The sequence below is a fragment of the Taudactylus pleione genome, unplaced genomic scaffold (genome assembly GCF_031769625.1).
Source record: "Taudactylus pleione unplaced genomic scaffold, aTauple2 ptg000068l, whole genome shotgun sequence".
Classification (NCBI taxonomy): Eukaryota; Metazoa; Chordata; class Amphibia; order Anura; family Myobatrachidae; genus Taudactylus; species Taudactylus pleione.
In genome coordinates this window covers 3,305,941-3,325,992 of record NW_028284470.1, presented here as the reverse complement: position 1 = coordinate 3,325,992, position 20,052 = coordinate 3,305,941, and the positions used below count along the sequence as shown (strand labels likewise).

The 20,052-nt window shown below is 48.6% G+C and overlaps 1 protein-coding gene across 1 annotated transcript in view; it reads right to left on the bottom strand.

The window, feature by feature from the left end:
* The window catches only part of TTC23L (tetratricopeptide repeat domain 23 like), a 40,763-nt gene that overhangs the window by 8,749 nt on the left and 11,962 nt on the right, over positions 1 to 20,052 (bottom strand). The window contains exons 6-9 of the mRNA XM_088466973.1: positions 15,134 to 15,259; positions 14,738 to 14,915; positions 7,847 to 7,955; positions 4,450 to 4,577 (exon numbers count right to left, since the gene is read on the bottom strand). Of these exons, the coding sequence (XP_088323099.1) occupies positions 4,450 to 4,577; positions 7,847 to 7,955; positions 14,738 to 14,915; positions 15,134 to 15,259 (541 nt within the window). The remainder of the gene's footprint in view (positions 1 to 4,449; positions 4,578 to 7,846; positions 7,956 to 14,737; positions 14,916 to 15,133; positions 15,260 to 20,052) is intronic.

The following is a 20,052-nucleotide window of genomic DNA, read 5'->3' as shown; positions in this document are numbered from 1 at the left end:
TGAAGATAATAACCCACATCACAGCATGTCAGAAGTTTGACAGAAAAAATCAGAGTGACCCAGCAAAAATGCAGGATAGGGTATGGTGGTCAGATGAGGCAACAAATAGAACACTTTGGCCCCAATTATAAAACGCCGTGCTTTGCAAAACTAACGCTGCCCATTCCTCAGCAAACGCCATCCCAGCAGTGACGTATGGGGATGGCAGGATTGTGTTGTGGGGATGCTTTTCCTCAGTGGGGACTGGGCATCTTGTAAGTAATGAAGGATTAATGCATGGTGCAACACTGGCGCGACTGAACAACATAAACATTCATTTAAGATAACATTTCACATGACTATAAAAGATCCTTATGAATTTAATAGCAGTAAGATTCCATGAAGATATGTTCAAATTTCATTTTAGAAAGATGTTTTTGAATTTTACTGTCATTTCAAATATGCCAACTTATAGTAAAGGGAGCAATTGCTGGCCATGAGATAACCATATTGTTTACATCCTAAAGGTACCCTTATGGAATATGAGTGGTATGTGTAACAGGGCCGTGGTGAGCAGTCAATGGCAGCGCAAGAACATTTTCATGGGAGGGAAGAGGTTTGGGTCAGGCTTAATACTTCAAAGCTTCTTGGCAGGGCCGTAGCTAGGGTAGTGTGGCCGGTGCCATTGCACAGGGCACCACAGGTCAGGGGCTGCTGTTTGGGCCTGTCAAATTTCTGTTTATTATCATTCTTGCTTGTAGCTTCCTCTTATTTCATCCCCAGCATCTCCTGGCCTCTCCTATCTCTTCCCCATGAAGCCATGGCCCTTTTTTGGGTGCATTATGTCCCTTTGAAAAATGAGGGGGGCACCAATGCTGTTTCTGGCACAGGGCATCAAAAAGTCTAGTTACGGCTCTGGTTCTTGGTACACCTATGGTGCGCCCATACCCCATCATGGAACAGTCACCAGGCTGCCATGACTATTGTTGAAATACTCTAAATATTTTGAGATATACGATATTATGGTTCCCATATAACAATGGCCCTCATTCAGAGCCACTCGCCATCGGCAGTACGCTCGTTCCGAGGGATGTTCGCACATCTGCGCATGCGTACGGTTTTTAGTACGCATGTGCGAACCAGTCAGTGCGGCCGAAAATCATTTGTATGCAATATAGCGAGTGCCTGCTATTTTGAGTGACAGAATGAGGCGTATGTGGGTGGTAACAGGGGAAGGTGCTTGAAAACGGGGAGTGGAGATCCGATCGCAGGCGTGCTTAAAGGTCAAAACGGGCGTTTTATGGGTGTGCATAATTAATATAGCAGCGTCAATGACCACGTCACTTGGTTTTTTTTAACTCAGAACTGCTCGCAAAATAGCGGTTGAAAAAACCAACCACAAGAATAGCGAGCAGTTCATATCCTGTTCGATGTACTCGATTAATCTAATAAATAGCGGACATGACGTATGGTGCGAGCGGCCAGGGGGCGTTTTTAAGAAATAAAAGAGCGTATGTTTTGCTCGCTCGTTCAGACTTAGAGGTGTGAACAGACTGCAATGTGCGAACGGATCATTTGCATAGCCACCCCTTGTTTTTGAACGAACGAACGCAAATAGCGAACGTCTCTGAATGAGGGCCAATGAGCCTTAATACCAGCTGCATGTTTAGTTTAGTATCGCAGTGATACTACTGAATATGAAGTTGATATTAAACATTACTTGCCCCTCCTATGAGGTCCAGCGACATCCCCCTCCTCAACGCCATCCTCCTCACTGTGCCAGCGGCGGGCTGCTGAGTCATGTACATGCGGGACGGCCAGTCTGCACTTCTGCATAACACTTTCAGCCGGTGGGGACTCAGCATTACCTGGAAGGTTTCGCCATCTATAGATGGCGTAAGTGGTACAGTGACAGACAGCTGTAATGTTCGTTTACTGCTGTTTGTTAAATACTGAAAGGAGGGCATAACCCCTTAAGCTCTCGTTAAAGGGGAGCCTATGTACCAACTGAGCCCTCTACCTTCTCTACATAACTATGGAAACTGCTCACTCTAATTATGTATATATGGGAATTTATATACTGTCTGTGTTAGTCTCAACTTATGTTTGTTGATGTCAGTTTTATCCCCTTGTACTACGCTACCAAACCACTGTGGGGGATTATAAACAGAAGGTAATAATAAATGTACTGTGTGTGAGAACTAACTTAGCACAAGTCATATGTGAACTTGCTTACGGGATGTAGTTAAGAGTCCAGGGGCTGCGATGCAGCCGATCTCAATACCAACATCCAAATCCCAACAAGGGACTTAAGATAGGCGTTGAAAAATACATTTTAGATGCTTTTTTAGCACTCCTGCCATCAGCTGAGACTACAATGTTAGGTCATTTAAAAAGAAAAAAAAAATGTTCTATATCATCCTTCCCTCGTCTCATCAGCTTCATCCCCCTTGCCTCTAACCAGCATCATCCCCCTGTATCTCACCAGCTTTATCCTCCATGAGTCTCTCCAATGCCATCCCCCTACCATCTCTTCAGCACCATCTTCCTGTGTTTCACAAGCATCAGCCACCCCGCATCTCACCAGTGCCATTCCTGTTTCTTCACTCTGCACCTGTGTCCCCCACCAGCAGTTCCCTGCCCCTGTGTCTCCTCTCCCACCCGTAGCTTATCCCCCCCCATGTCCCTCTAGCAGCAGCTTCCTGCCCCTATGTCTCCTCTCCCACCAGCAGCCTGGCCCCACAAATTGAGTGACAGGAGAGGGGCGGGCGAAAGAGGAGGCAGACAGTGTGGCTCTCTGTCTGTGGGACTTCTGTGCAGGGATGTGGTGGAGGTGGAACTAGTTAGAGGTGATGGAACTCAGTCCCACCCCGTTCCAGCCCACTTTAACCCCTGCCGACACCTATCTTAATACTGACGCCAGAACGCCGAAGGACGCCAAGCCAACCAAGGTAGGTCCGGAACACCCTTAGTGAGCCGCAGGGGGGGGTGGGTGGGTTAGGTTTAGGGAGCATAGCGGGTCAGGTTTAGGGAGCATGGCGGGTTAGGTTTTGGGGGGGAATCAGGCACCCCTAGGGGGGAGGGATAGGATTAGGCACTAACGGGGAGGGTTAGGGTGCGGGGTTGGGAGGGTTAGGGGCGGACGAGCCATGCAGGATCCTCCCACTCCACCGCCCACATCCCCAGCCACCGCCCGCCCGCCATGCTTAAGTTTTTTTTTTTAAAAAGCACACGTCGCATGATGTCATACTGTGCCACCGCTGAGAGGAGCCCGCTGCCCATCCACTGCTCCGCCCGCCACCGCTGGTAGGCTGGAAGAGGGGAGCCATCAGGTAAGTGAAGTGAGGGCTGGGCTGGAGACAGAAGGAGACAGGCTGGCTCTCTGCGGACACAGAAGGGGGCAGACTGGCTCTTTGAGAACACAAAAGGGGGCAGGCTGGCTCTCTGGGGACACAGAAGGGGGCGGGCTGGCTCTCTGAGGACACAGAAGGGGGCGGGCTGGCTCTCTGAGGACACAGAAGGGGGCAGGCTGGCTCTCTAAGGACACAGAAGGGGGCAGGCTGGCTCTCTGGGGACACAGAAGGGGGCGGGCTGGCTCTCTGAGGACACAGAAGGGGGCAGACTGGCTCTCTAAGGACACAGAAGGGGGCGGGCTGGCTCTCTGGGGACACAGAAGGGGGCAGGCTGGCTCTCTGAGGACACAGAAGGGGGCAGGCTGGCTCTCTGAGGACACAGAAGGGGGCAGGCTGGCTCTCTGAGGACACAGAAGGGGGCAGGCTGGCTCTCTGAGGACACAGAAGGGGGCAGGCTGGCTCTCTGAGGACACAGAAGGGGGCAGGCTGGCTCTCTGAGGACACAGAAGGGGGCAGGCTGGCTCTCTGGGGACACAGAAGGGGGGACAGGCTGTTTGGGGACACAGAAGTGGGGGCATATTGGCTCTTTGAGGACACAGAAGGGGGCAGGCTGGCTCTCTGGGAACAGAATGGGGCAGGCTGGCTCTCTGAGGACACAGAAGGGGGCAGCCTGGCTCTCTGAGGACACAGAAGGGGGGACAGGCTGTCTGGGGACACAGAAGGGGGGGCATGCTAGCTCTCTGAGGACACAGAAGGGGGCAAGCTGGCTCTCTGGGGACACAAGGGGACAGGCTGGTTCAAATGGGGACAGAAGGGGGAAGTCTGGCTCTCTGGGGACACAGAAGGGGGCAGGCTGGCTCTCTTGGGACAGAAGGAGGCAGGCTGGCTCTTTGAGGACACAGAATGGGGGACATGCTGTCTGGGGACACAGAAGTGGGGGCATGCTGGCTCTTTGAGAACACAGAAGGGGGCAGGCTGGCTCTCTTGGGACACTGGACTGGTAAGGGGGGGGGGGGAGCGCTATAAAAGGTGATATCACTTTAGTGGCAGTCATACTGCGAACATGACATGCATCTAATATTACAGGCTGTTAGCCGTACATGATCCCATCACTTACCTGTGTGTTCCCGATCTGTATCAGCCATTTGCTAAACTCCACACATGCGCTCAGTGTTTGCGGATCGTCAGGGCCCAGCACCGTTTGGTAAGCGCTGAGACTCTGTGTAAAGTACTTGTCTGCAGTCTCTAACAAGACAGTATACATTACATTAGCATCGGTCTAGAGTACTGATAAATAAAAAAAGACGTAGTTTGGTTTATCAACGAGTTTCATCATACGCAACAAGTGATAAAACTCGTTGCGTATGATAATGGTGCTCCAGCCAATCAGCTGCCAACTGTCATCCGTTTGAAAACTGACAGTTGTGAGCTGATTGGCTGGTGCACCATTTATCATAAGCAGAGAGTTTTATCGCTCATTGCGTATGATAAAACGCGTTGATAAACGAGCCCCTATGTATGCAAATTTTCCTACGGGGACCTAAGAAGTACAGAACAAAGTGAATGACACACAAGGGAGGGGCCTAGATAAAGGACGCACCTGTTAAAATAAAAAAAGAATTGATTTGAAAACAGAACTTCAGAAACTAATACAAAAAATAAGGAAGAAAGATAATTCAGCTTCTAACATCTGACAAAAACCTTTCCAGCATTTTTATAACTTCAGCCACTCAGGGGGAAATGTATCAAGACTTGGAGAGAGATAAAGTGGTAAAAGTTGCCCAAAGCAACTAATTAGCTTGTAACTGTCATGTATCTAGCAGAGGGCCTGATTCAGAGCCGGACGCTCTGACCAGAGCGCTCGCTCTGAATCAGGGCCCTCCTACCTAAAATTGGAGCGGCCTCCTGGCCGCACGCATAGCTGTGGGTGACCACCCACAGCTTATGCGAGCGGCCAAAAAGATGGTCGCGATGGTCAAGACCATCGCGACCATCGGGCTTGCGACGAGATCCTGCGGTAGGGTCTCGCTGCCGCAAGCCCAGGAGTGCTTTTGGCTCTATCAGAGCCAAAAGCACTCCCACTGACATCACTAGTGATGTCAGTGGGGCCGGCCCCAGACGGTAGGCGTTCCCATGGGAACGCCTCCGTCTGGGCAGCAACGCACCCGGCACGTCCACCAAAGGGGGCGTGCTGTCCTCACCATCGACAGCACGCCCCCTTTGGTGCGAGACCCATAGCGACAGCTTGGCTGTCGCTATGCAGGTCTCGCGCATGCACACGACGGAGCTCCCTCCGTCGTGCGCATGCGCACCTGGGCACCATCGACCCGCTTGCGAGCGCTCAGCGCTCGCGAGCGGGTCTGAATTAGGCCCACAGTCTTTGAAATTACAGTTAGAAGTTGATTGGTTGCTTTGGGCAACGTTTACCACTTTATCCCTCTCCAAGGTTTGATACATCTCCCCCCCTGAGTGGTTGAAACTACAAAAAGAACACTCCCTGGTAGGGTCACTCTTTTGTTACGATAAATCCGCTATTTTAAAACATTTTAATTATAGTCAGCTAAAAAATCTAAAGTACCTCATATGCCACTATGAGATAATGGGGAAAGAATTGTGATAAAATACTACTTGTGAAAACACCCAAAGGGTATGTTATATCAGGGAAATATACTCAGGTCCTACTCAAAGGTTCTCAAAGAACTGGTGTATATATAATATATGTGACTTGTTAAAGTATGTAGAAAAAAATGACCTCCAGTGAAAATTACCTTTCAATAAATTTAAAAAGTACCAATTTAAAACATCTCCTGTGTCCATCTCATTGTCAGAACAACACTCATCTCCCTGAGAACAGTCTCCTGATTCCTGGCTGCAGTGGTTGCCAGCTCAGATTCAGAGCCGGACGCAATTAGCGCTCGCTCGTCCCGAAAATAGGGGTGGCTATTCAAATCAACCGTTCGCTCTTTGCGGTCTGTTCACACCTCTAGGTCTGAACGAGCGAACAAAACTTGCGGTCGTTTTTTGGGAAACTACGCCCCCTGGCCGCTCGCATCCTACGTCATGTCCGCTATTTATTAGATTAATCGAGTACATCGACCGGTATGAACTGCTCGCTATTCTTGGGGTTGGTTTTTGCTACCACAATTTTGCAAGCAGTTCTGGCTATAAAATAACCCAGTGACGTGGTCAATGACGCTGCTGTGTTAATTATGCACACCCATAAAACGCCCGTTTTGAACTTTAAGCACGCCTGCGTTCGGATCTCCACTCCCCGTTTTCAAGCACCTTCCCCTGTTACCACCCACATACGCCTCATCCTGTCACTCATATTATCAGGCATTCGCTATTTTGCGAGCACATGAATTTCGGCCGCACTGACTGGTTGGCGCATGCGTATAACGATCCGTACGCATGCGCAGTTGGGCAAACATCACTCGGAGCGAACGAGCGGCCGCTTACGAGCAGCTCTGAATCAGGCCCTCTGTTCAAGTTTCTGCACTTGACTCAGCCTTCAGTGCTCTGCATCTGATTCAGTTTCCAGTGTTCTGCGTTTACAGTGCGCTGCATCTGATTCAGTTTCCAGTGTTCTGCATTTACAAAGTGCATCTGCATCTAACTCAGGGCCTGACTCAGCAAGAAATGCAAAGGAAAGAACGCACGCACTTGGCCGATGTTTTTACCCTGCGCATGCATCGCACTGCGTGTGCGCGAACTAGCCAGTGCGATCGCGTTATGGTACGCAGACTACACACAGTGTGTACACAGAGCCTTCCGATATTGATTGAGGAAATGCCGTTTGTGGGTTGTGGCGGCGCGTGGTCAGGTGAACGCAGGCGTTATAACACCGTTATAGGGGCGTGCATAATTAAGGCAGTGCGGCGGAATGCGCAGCCATACCGTAAGCTGTACACAGGAAGCGGCCAAATTCCTGCGGCAGGTCAGGTCAACCACTATTGTGCGTATGGGTTCGATGGTTCTCAATGTTACCGATGTTTTTGCTATCCTGCATACTGATCCGGCTGTGAGTAAAGGGAGATGGGCGGCTTAATATGGGGCTGGGCGTCTGCATCTTGTGCTGCGGTCTCCGTGCGTAGGCATTGATTTGCATATTCTCGCAGCGGAGGGGTGCATGTGTCTGCTAGCGTGCGTTCCTTGCTGAATCAGGTGGCACTGCGGGGAAGGAGCCGGGCACCTGCTGGTAACAAAATCTCAGTGGTCGTCCGGCAAATGGAGAGTCCCTGCGGCGCCAGGCTGAGGAGGTGGAACTGGTTCCGTCTCCAAATAGAAGTGACACAGTTCCGCCCCGTTCCAGCCCACTTTAATCCCTGGGTCTAGATAAGTAGAAGCTTAATCAGGACCCCAAGCTTCAGCTACTCTCCCATATACAAAGCTAACTCCAAGGGTCCTGATCTGATTCTACAAAACCCCAGTGACGTGACAGATATAATGAGTGATGTCACAGGGAAGTGCCGTCTCTATCACTGTCTATAGGTTATATAAAGGGTCTCACTTACCATTATAGTCAGAGTTTCCAGGAGACGCATATGATTTAGCCAACAGCAGCCCAGTCTGAGCGGCCTCTACACTAAGAGGTTTATATACAGCTTGACAAATAGAATGGGCCTGTGGAGACACAATATCCATAACATATATAAATGAGAGCTAAAACAGCGTCACGTAAGGAAAAGGCAATTTGCCCAATCAGTGTATTACTCAGAACATAAGTCTGAAGGGAGGAGCTCACTACAAGTGCACACTCGGCTGGAAGCAAATACATTTTAAATGCCATAGCAAGACTGATCTTCCTCACCATATATGCTCTGTATTCTGGCACATTGTGTCCTCCAGAACCTAATTCAATTGAGTCACCATTACCCACAAAGCCCTCGACAACTCCACCCCTTCACATATCTCCAATCCCATATCAAAATACTGTCATGACCGATCTCTGGCCTGCGCCTCTTCTGATCCTGGTAACCACCTCTCATAACTGTCTCCAAGATTTTCACATGCTGGAGTACCCTACCATGCCAGATCAGACTCTCCCACAGCTTTCAAATCTAAGGATGAATTCAATAACCATCGATGGTGCCATTGGTGAATAACATCAGTGGCATGAAACCATCAACTGGGAGCCAAAGAAGGTTTGCATCCACCAATGGTCATCCCTGCAGTGGTGAGTGGTGGGTGGCGGTCCAATCAGGGAAGGAGGTGGGGCTTAGCAGCATGCTCAGGTACAGAGTGAAGATGTGTTCCCAGCGCTGAGGGAAAAAAAAAATCTATCGCTGTCTCTAAGGAACTTATAGCCAAGAATTATCAACTGCAAAAACCATCAAACATCCCTATTTACTTTTCAAAACACTCTCTGAAACCCATTTATTTATTAGGCTTTTTGCTATTTCTAGCTATACTACTCATGTAATGCACCCTCACACCTACCCTACACTGCCTGTACTACCCACACAAATGCCCCCTCACACTTCCCATAACCCACTTACACTACTACTACTGTACCTACACTAATAAACTATCACAACTGTCCTACTCCCACCTATGCTACCCAAATGTATCCATCCTCACATCCATCTATACTATCCACACTAATGCACCCTCACACCTACCCTACTCCCACCTAATGCACCCTCACACCTACCCTACTCCCACCTAATGCACCCTCACACCTACCCTACTCCCACCTAATGCACCCTCACACCTACCCTACTCCCACCTAATGAACCCTCACACCTACCCCACCTCCCACCTGTACTACCCATATTAATACACTCTCACATCAACCCTACTCCCACCTATACTACCCACACTAATACACCTTCATGCCTACCCTACTACACTATATACTACCAACACTAATACACCCTCACACCTATACTACTCACACTAATACACCTTCACGCCTACCCTACTCCTCCCTATACTACCAACACTAATACATCCTCACACCTACCCTACTCCCCCCTATACTACCAACACTAATACATCCTCACACCTACCCTACTCCCACCTATTGTATACTACCCACACTAATACACCCTCACACCTACCCTACTCCCACCTATACTACTCACACTAATACACCCTCACACCTACCCTACTCCAACCTCTACTACTCACACTAATACACCCTCACACATACCCTACTCCCACCTGTACTACTCACACTAATACACCCTCACACCTACCCTACTCCCACCTATACTACCAACACTAATACACCGTAACACCTACCCTACTCCAACCTCTACTACTCACACTAATACATCCTCACACCTACCCTACTCCCACCTCTACTACTCACACTAAAACACCCTTATACCTACCCTACTCCCACCTATACTACCTACACTAATACACCCTCACACCTACCCTACTCCCACCTCTACTACCCACACTAATACACACTCACACCTACCCTACTCCCACCTCTACTACTCACACTAATACACCCTCACACATACCCTACTCCCACCTGTACTACTCACACTAATACACCCTCACACCTACCCTACTCCCACCTCTATTACTCACACTAATACACCCTCACACATATCCTACTCGCACCTATACTACTCACACTAATACACCTTCACACATACCCTACTCCCACCTCTACTACTCACACTAATGCACCCTCACACCTACCCTACTCCCACCTATACTACCAACACTAATACACCGTCACACCTACCCTACTCCAACCTCTACTACTCACACTAAGACATCCTCACACCTACTCTACTCCCACCTCTACTACTCACACTAATACATCCTCACACCTACCCTACTCCCACCTCTATTACTCACACTAATACACCCTTACACCTACCCTACTCCCACCTATACTACCCACACTAATGCACCCTCACACCTACCCTACTCCCCCCTATACTACCAACACTAATACACACTCACACCTACCCTACTCCCAACTATTGCTCCTTCACATCTACCCCACTCTCTTCTATACTACTCACACTAATACACTCTCACATCTACCCTACTCCCACCTATACTACTCACACTAATACACCCTTACACCTACCCTAGTCCCACCTATAGTATCCACACCAATACACCCTCACACCTATACTACCCACAATAATACACATTCACACCTACCCTACTCCCCTCTATACTACCAACACTAATACCTCCTGACACCTACCTTACTCCCACCTATGCTACCCACACTAATTCCTCCTGTCACCTACCCTACTCCCCCCTATACTACCAACACTAATACCTCCTGACACCTATCCTACTCCCACCTATACTACTCACACTAATACACCCTTACACCTACCCTACTCCCACCTATACTACCCTCATTAATCCACTCTCACACCTACCCTACTCCCACCGATACTACCCACACCGGTACACCCTCACACCTACCCTACTCCCCCCTATACTACCAACACTAATACCTCCTGACACCTATCCTACACCCACCTATACTACTCATACTAATACACCCTCACACATACCATACTCCCACCTATACTACCCACACTAATGCACCCTCACACATACCCTACTCCCACCTATACTACCCACACTAATGCACCCTCACACCTACCCAACTCCCACCTATACTACCCACACTAATGCACCCTCACACCTACCCAACTCCCACCTATACTACCCACACTAATACACCCTCACAGCTACCCTACTCCCACCTCGACTACTCACACTAATACACCCTCACACCTATCCTACTCACACTAATACACCCTTACACCTACCCTACTCCCACCTATACTATCCACACTAGTACACCCTCACACCTATACTACCCACAATAATACACCTTCACGCCTATACTACCCACACTAATACACCTTCACGCCTACCCTACTCCCCTCTATACTACCAACACTAATACCTCCTGACATTTACCCTACTCCCCCCTATACTACCCACACTAATACCTCCTGACACCTACCCTACTCCCACCTATACTACTCACACTAATACACCTTCACACCTACCCTACTCCCCCCTATACTACTCACACTAATACACCCTCACACCTACCCTACTCCCCCCTATACTACCCACACTAATACACCCTCACACCTACCCTACTCCCCTCTATACTACCCACACTAATACACACTCACACCTACCCTACTCCCCTCTATACTACCCACACTAATACACCCTCACACCTACCCTACTCCCCCCTATACTACCCACACTAATACACACTCACACCTACCCTACTCCCCTCTATACTACCAACACTAATACCTCCTGACATTTACCCTACTCCCCCCTATACTACCCACACTAATACCTCCTGACACCTACCCTACTCCCACCTATACTACTCACACTAATACACCTTCACACCTACCCTACTCCCCCCTATACTACTCACACTAATACACCCTCACACCTACCCTACTCCCCCCTATACTACCCACACTAATACACCCTCACACCTACCCTACTCCCCTCTATACTACCCACACTAATACACACTCACACCTACCCTACTCCCCTCTATACTACCCACACTAATACACCCTCACACCTACCCTACTCCCCTCTATACTACCCACACTAATACACCCTCACACCTACCCTACTCCCCCCTATACTACCCACACTAATACACCCTCACACCTACCCTACTCCCCCCTATACTACCCACACTAATACACCCTCACACCTACCCTACACTCCCCTCTATACTACCCACACTAATACACCCTCACACCTACCCTACTCCCCCTATACTACTCACACTAATACACCCTCACACCTACCCTACTCCCCCCTATACTACCCACACTAATACACCCACCTATACCATGTACACTAATACACCCTCACACCTACCCTACTGCCCCTATACTACTCACACTAATACACCCTCACACCTACCCTACTCCCCCCTATACTACTCACACTAATACACCCTCACACCTACCCTACTCCCACCTGTACTACCCACACTAATACACCCTCACACCTACCCTACTCCCACCTCTACTACCCACACTAATTCACCCTCACACCTACCCTACTCCCCTCTATACTACCCACACTAATACACCCTCACACCTACCCTACTCCCCCTATACTACTCACACTAATACACCCTCACACCTACCCTACTCCCCCCTATACTACCCACACTAATACACCCACCTATACCATGTACACTAATACACCCTCACACCTACCCTACTGCCCCTATACTACTCACACTAATACACCCTCACACCTACCCTACTCCCCCCTATACTACTCACACTAATACACCCTCACACCTACCCTACTCCCACCTATACTACCCACACTAATACACCCTCACACCTACCCTACTCCCACCTCTACTACCCACACTAATTCACCCTCACACCTACCCTACTCCCCTCTATACTACCCACACTAATACACCCTCACACCTACCCTACTCCCCTCTATACTACCCACACTAATACACCCTTACACCTACCCTACTCCCACCTATACTACCCACAGTAATACACCCTCACACCCACACTACGACACCTATACTACCCACACTAATACACCCTCACACCTACCCTACTCCCACCTATACTACTCACACTAATACACCCTCACACCTACACTACACTCCCCTCTATACTACCCACACTAATACACCCTCACACCTACCCTACTCCCCTCTATACTACCCACACTAATACACCCTCACACCTATCCTACTCCCACCTATACTACCCACACTAATACACCCTCACACCTACCCTACTCCCACCTATACTACTCACACTAATACACCCTCACACCTACCCTACTCCCCTCTATACTACCCACACTAATACACCCTCACACCTATCCTACTCCCACCTATACTACCCACACTAATACACCCTCACACCTACCCTACTCCCCCCTATACTACCCACACTAATACACCCTCACACCTACCCTACTCCCCCCTATACTACCCACACTAATACACCCTCACACCTACCCTACACTCCCCTCTATACTACCCACACTAATACACCCTCACACCTACCCTACTCCCCCTATACTACTCACACTAATACACCCTCACACCTACCCTACTCCCCCCTATACTACTCACACTAATACACACTCACACCTACCCTACTCCCCCCTATACTACCCACACTAATACACCCACCTATACCATGTACACTAATACACCCTCACACCTACCCTACTGCCCCTATACTACTCACACTAATACACCCTCACACCTACCCTACTCCCCCCTATACTACTCACACTAATACACCCTCACACCTACCCTACTCCCACCTATACTACCCACACTAATACACCCTCACAGCTACCCTACTCCCACCTCTACTACCCACACTAATACACCCTCACACCTACCCTACTCCCCTCTATACTACCCACACTAATACACCCTCACACCTACCCTACTCCCCTCTATACTACCCACACTAATACACCCTTACACCTACCCTACTCCCACCTATACTACCCACAGTAATACACCCTCACACCCACACTACGACACCTATACTACCCACACTAATACACCCTCACACCTACCCTACTCCCACCTATACTACTCACACTAATACACCCTCACACCTACACTACACTCCCCTCTATACTACCCACACTAATACACCCTCACACCTACCCTACTCCCCTCTATACTACCCACACTAATACACCCTCACACCTATCCTACTCCCACCTATACTACCCACACTAATACACCCTCACACCTACCCTACTCCCACCTATACTACTCACACTAATACACCCTCACACCTACACTACACTCCCCTCTATACTACCCACACTAATACACCCTCACACCTACCCTACTCCCCTCTATACTACCCACACTAATACACCCTCACACCTATCCTACTCCCACCTATACTACCCACACTAATACACCCTCACACCTACCCTACTCCCACCTATACTACTCACACTAATACACCCTCACACCTACCCTACTCCCCTCTATACTACCCACACTAATACACCCTCACACCTATCCTACTCCCACCTATACTACCCACACTAATACACCCTCACACCTACCCTACTCCCCTCTATACTACCCACACTAATACACCCTCACACCTACCCTACTCCCACCTATACTACCTACACTAATGCACCCTCACACCTACCCTACTCCCCTCTATACTACCCACACTAATCCACCCTCACACCTACACTACACTCCCCTCTATACTACCCACACTAATACACCCTCACACCTACCCTACTCCCCTCTATACTACCCACACTAATACACCCAGGTTTGTATATGTCTTGTTTCCCCCCTGTCTGGAACTGCAGAGCCCTCTGGCGAATCACAAATCTATGCTAATAACAGTACTGTACACAGAACCCACCTGCAGTAAGTGGTGAATGGCCTGGTCATACCTCTTCTTTGCTTGTTCAGCCCTGGCCATGTCTCGGTAAATACTGATCAGTTCAGGAGAACTGTCCCCATCAGAGGAAATCACACTCTCCATAGCTTGGTGAAAGTAATTCATAGCTGAGCTCAGTTTGTTCTGTGTGACGCAGGCCCTTTACATAACATGGGTAAAGCAGTGATAGGAATGTCTTGGTACATGGAGTAAAGGTGCATAGACAAACGGTTACAGCATTCTTTATAGCGATACAATACAACTGCACTTATAATGATTGGGAAATGCAGCCGTGAGCCGCCCCCTATAGGGAGCTGGATGTACTGAGGACTATGGGCTGTACAGTCACATTTCAGGAGAGAGTTGTACAGTACGTACCTCCCCAACGCCAGTGCGATGTCCTTCTCCGATATTCTCCCAATAACAGACTTCTTCTCCTGCAGCTCTTCCAGCTCCTCCACAATTTTCTCCACTTTCTGCAAATTGAGGTAGGACTCTCTTCCAGTGCGGCAGTTAAGGCCAGAAACGTTACATGATGGAATGATGTTATTTTGGCAAAAAAATAAAAAATCTCTTTATTTTGCAACTTTCAGGACCCCCAGCTACTATCAGAAATATCTGCTGCAGTCCCTCCGTGTTACATCCAGGGAGTACTTACCTTTTGTGGGGATACCCAGAAAAACAAAACAATTTTTGGCCGAATATAATTAGTAAATATACCACTTAATCATTCAAAATGAACAATATATAAGAGCCGATATCATCAAGGCGTAAATCATTTAATCCTGCTACTTGAACCAGCAATAGAAAGAGATAATACTATAGCGGCAGCCAATAGCAACTGTTGCAATTCTGTGACTTGAATGAATGTAAATTGTTGTGAAAAAATACTATAGATAACAGCAACTGTTGCAGTATTGTCTTTAGACTTCTGGTATAGTCTTAAGGTGCGTACACACAGTACGATTAAAATGGACGACATGAACGATAACAATATCGATCATATCGTTATCGTTCATATTGTGCATTTATCGGTGCCCAATGACCTGAGATGCGCGGGGACGATATCGATATCGTTTATCGCCCATGCATGCAGGCCAACCTGGTCGATATCGATCAGGTTACAATAGGGACCTGCGATCGTTGATCGCGGATCGCTATAGTCGTTGGTGGTGTGCTGGATGATCGATATCGATCGTCCAGCACACCTGGGAGTTCGTACAATGATATCGTTATTGTTCGTCCCATGTGTATGCACCAAGAAGCTGAGTACACACTATAAGATATATCGTACGGATCGTACAGTGTGTATGCCCCCGATTGCGTGTGCGTGGCGGTGATTCATCGAATCGTGCCCCCTGCTATGCTGCGCAACAGATGGGATGATCCAATGGACGACACCATGCTGCTACATGCAGCATGGATCGATATATATATCACAGTGTCATACATCGGATCGTGTAGTGTCTACGGCGTGTGCGATATATCGCTACATCATGTCATTCTGTCACTGGGTACACACACCTTATAGCGTGCACCAAACTTAACACAGCACACTAAGGGCCTGGTTCAGGGGTGGACGCAGTGCCGATATCGGACACAAGCAGCCGATGTTTTCAGTCTGTACTGTACATGCATCCGATTCACACTGAGCATGTGTCTCGATGGTTAGCACCAGGGGACACAGAACATTTGTATACAGAGAGGCAATGTCAGTGGGCATTCCTGGGCATTAGCCAGACGCATGCGTGTCGCAGACAGCGTCTTTTCCTGCAGTTGCACTGATTTTGGCGTCCATGTTCAGATGGACATTCTGCACCTCTATAGGGCCACATACGCACAGTGGCGGATTAGCAAAATAGGCAGTGGGCGTCTCAGTAGGAAGCCCACGGCTGCGGCGTTAGCATAACGTCGCAGTCGCGCTGCGGAAAAAGACGCAGTCACAACGGCATTAGCACCCACCTCTGGATCAGCCCTTGAGTTTAAATGAGGCTATAACCCTGAATATTTTACAGACGATTAAAAGGGATTAGTATTTTTTTTTACACAAAGGGGTATATTTATTAATGATCTGGTTTTAAACCCAATCATTGTAATTAAAAGTATTAAGATAAACATCCGGTGACAGGGACTCCAATAGGTGACGTGTAAAGTGATCACTAATGCAATCATTTTACTTTCTGCTGCGGGATCAGACTGTGCATGTGGAAACAGCCATTACCGAGGAGGATTCCTATGGAGCTCTCGCCTGGTAAATCTGTAGTCCTTAAGGTGCCCACACACATACCGATCTGCCCTCGATCAGCCGATGTGTACGATTTGTGTACGATTTCCCTTGAAACTCTCCCCGGCAGCTCTGCACACGATCTCCACACGATCTGCACGCAATTTGGTGCCCAATCTTCAGACGATCTCTCCTGCAGTCAGACATTTTACAGTGCATCGCGTCTTAGATTGTCAGATCTGCCCTACTGCACGGCAGATCTGAAGATGCTATGTGCGACCAGCGGGGATGCGCATCGCATCGTGATCGTGAGTGAGGACTCACGATTTGGCCATATTTTATCACGATCTGTCGTTCCAATGTGTCGGAATCGGCCAGATTGTGTAAAATATCGCTGTGTGTGTGGGCACCTTTAGACTACTGGCTGAAGATGGAGCTAGCTTCTTTCTCCAGAATTTGGTAAATTTTATAATATAACAACCCCCATAGAAACCTATTGCGATTGGAAATGGGGGAACCGCAGTAGATATCGGAGCTATCTGCTGTGCAATGTCCATCGTATATTTCCAGGAGATGCTTACAGTACGTTTCCCACACAAACCAGTAGGTCAGAGCTTGCGATGCCCAGACATTTCCTCAGTGGGAATAATCTTTCTGTTCTCTACGATATCAAAACATCTCCCATTTCAGATGTTAGTACCCTCACAGAGTATGTGTGGCAGCATCACAGGAGAGTATTGGGCTGCGGTTCTGCACTTTTGCCGATCGGAAAAAAACATTATGTGACTAATAGGGGTATTCAATATGGAGCGAAAACTCAGTTTCTGCAAGGTTTTCGCTCGGATGACGTAATTTTCGCCGCTTTTACCTTTACACCATATTCAATTTGAAAACTTTTCGCCGGTGCGAAAAGTATATTGCATTCGACCCTGCGAAAAAGTATCACCAAGGAATGGGTGGCGAAAAAAAGCGCAGAATTGCGATTTTGGGGTGCAACATTTCGGAAACCACCCTGCAACCTTCAGACAGTCCCCCAAAGGTAAACTGTGTCAAAAATAAAAAAAAAATACCTCAGAAGACCCCCAAAAAAGCACTTTCATTTTGGGGACGAAAAAAAAAATTGGGGGGTACAAAGTTAAAAACTAGCGAACTACAATCTAGGGGGGTCCCCAAGTATGCCCCAGGTGTTTTTTCATTATAGGTGTTTGCGGCAGGTGGATTTTTCACATTTTTTAAAACTTCACTTTAGCAACTTTTAAATAAGCTGACCCCCATTTTCAAGTACCCCAAATTTGCTGGGAAAGTTATTTTCAGGAAAAAAAACTTCTAAATACTATTCTTCACCACCTTCCCAATTCCCCAAAATAGCAGCTATTGAGCCCGTTTAAAAACCCCAAAAACCTTCAGCAGGGCATACCGGGTGTATCCAGAGTGATCCCCCATGTCAGAGCATCTTTTTGGGGGTGTTAGGGTGATTTCCCCAAAAATCAGCAAAGTTTTCGCTGATTTCACATTCACCAGGTGCCGTTTTCGACGATTTCATATTGAATAAGGATATAATTGGGGGAGCGCCCGATACTTTTTCGGCGGCAAAAGCTCCAATGTGCGGCGAAAACTTTGCATAGACGGCGAAGTTTACGTTTCATATTGAATACCCCTCTAAATATATGTTATGTGAATAAGTCTGCTCATTACTGTATATAGTCCTGGTGTCCTGACCGCTTGGTCTCAATTTCTGTAATGACTCCACATATTGCTCATGCCACCTATTGTGGCCTCTGTAATGTGCCCACTGAAACCAATAAAGTGCATCCAAGATGGCTGCCTCCTTTGTACTATGGGCCTGATTCAGACCCACTCGCGAGCGGCTGTCCGCTCGCAAGTGGGTCGATGTTATGGACTGAGCATGCACACGACGGAGGGAGCTCCGTCGTGCGCATGCGCCAGACGCAACGAGCGAAGGAAAGTCCTTCGCTCGTTGTGTCCGATCAAAGGGGGCGTGCTGTCAATGTTGATTGACAGCACGCCCCCTTTGGTGGGCGTGCCGGGGGCGTGCCTCCCTGACGGGGGCGTTCCCACGGGAACGCCTCCCGTCAGAAGCCGGCCCACTGACATCACTAGTGATGTCAGTGAGAGTGATTTTGGCTCTGATAGAGCCAAAATCACTCCGGAGCTTGCGGTTGAAAACCTCAACCGCAGGCTCCGGCTCGCAAATTCGATGGTCGCGATGGTCTCGACCATCGCGACCATCACAATGCACGCTCGTATAGCCTGTGGGTGGTGACCCACAGCTATACGAGCGTCCAGGAGGACGCTCCATGAAAATGGAGCCCGGCCCTCATTCAGAGCGTGCGCTCTGCTCAGAGCATACGGCTCTGAATGAGGGCCTATGTTTTCTTTCCTGCAAATATAAAGTCTTTTAGAGCCTATTTATCAATTATCAGGAATTTTGCCCCGATAATAACAGTTTCTTATCTGCCACTTATCATGGCAATGAGACATTAAGGAGTGCCTGCATTTAAGTAGCCTTTACCAATAAAAGTCCATACCTTCTAAGTGATCACTTTACTCCCTTCAACTGTGATCTCTTCTGGGTTCCAACTTCAGGAGTGCTACCGTCCGTCATTAGACCGCACGTCTGCAGATGGCGTTAGCTACCAGGGCCAAGATCCATATCTGTATTTTAGATTGAAACATACTTACTTACTCTCCCGGGCCACTGCAAAAGTAGGTAAACCTCCGGCCCAACCGCCGACCCCTCGCGAATCCCAGACAAACCCCCGCAGCGTGGGGGGCGGCGATGACTCGATTCGCGCTGAATCGCGTCATCATGACCCTGCCCTCTGCTTTACAATGCCGAAAATAGCAGCATTGTGTAGAGGGGTGGGGCCAAAATGACGCAAAGTGACACGCCCCCCCATTGCTGGGTAGTATCACCGGCTGCGCTCCCCTCTACCGTGCCACGTCCCCCTGCTTGTCTGACCTGGCTGCCCCCTACCGGTGAGGGCAGCTAGAATGTCGCCAGGTATGGATTGAAAGAATACATACAATTTAGGATGCTTAATATTTGGGG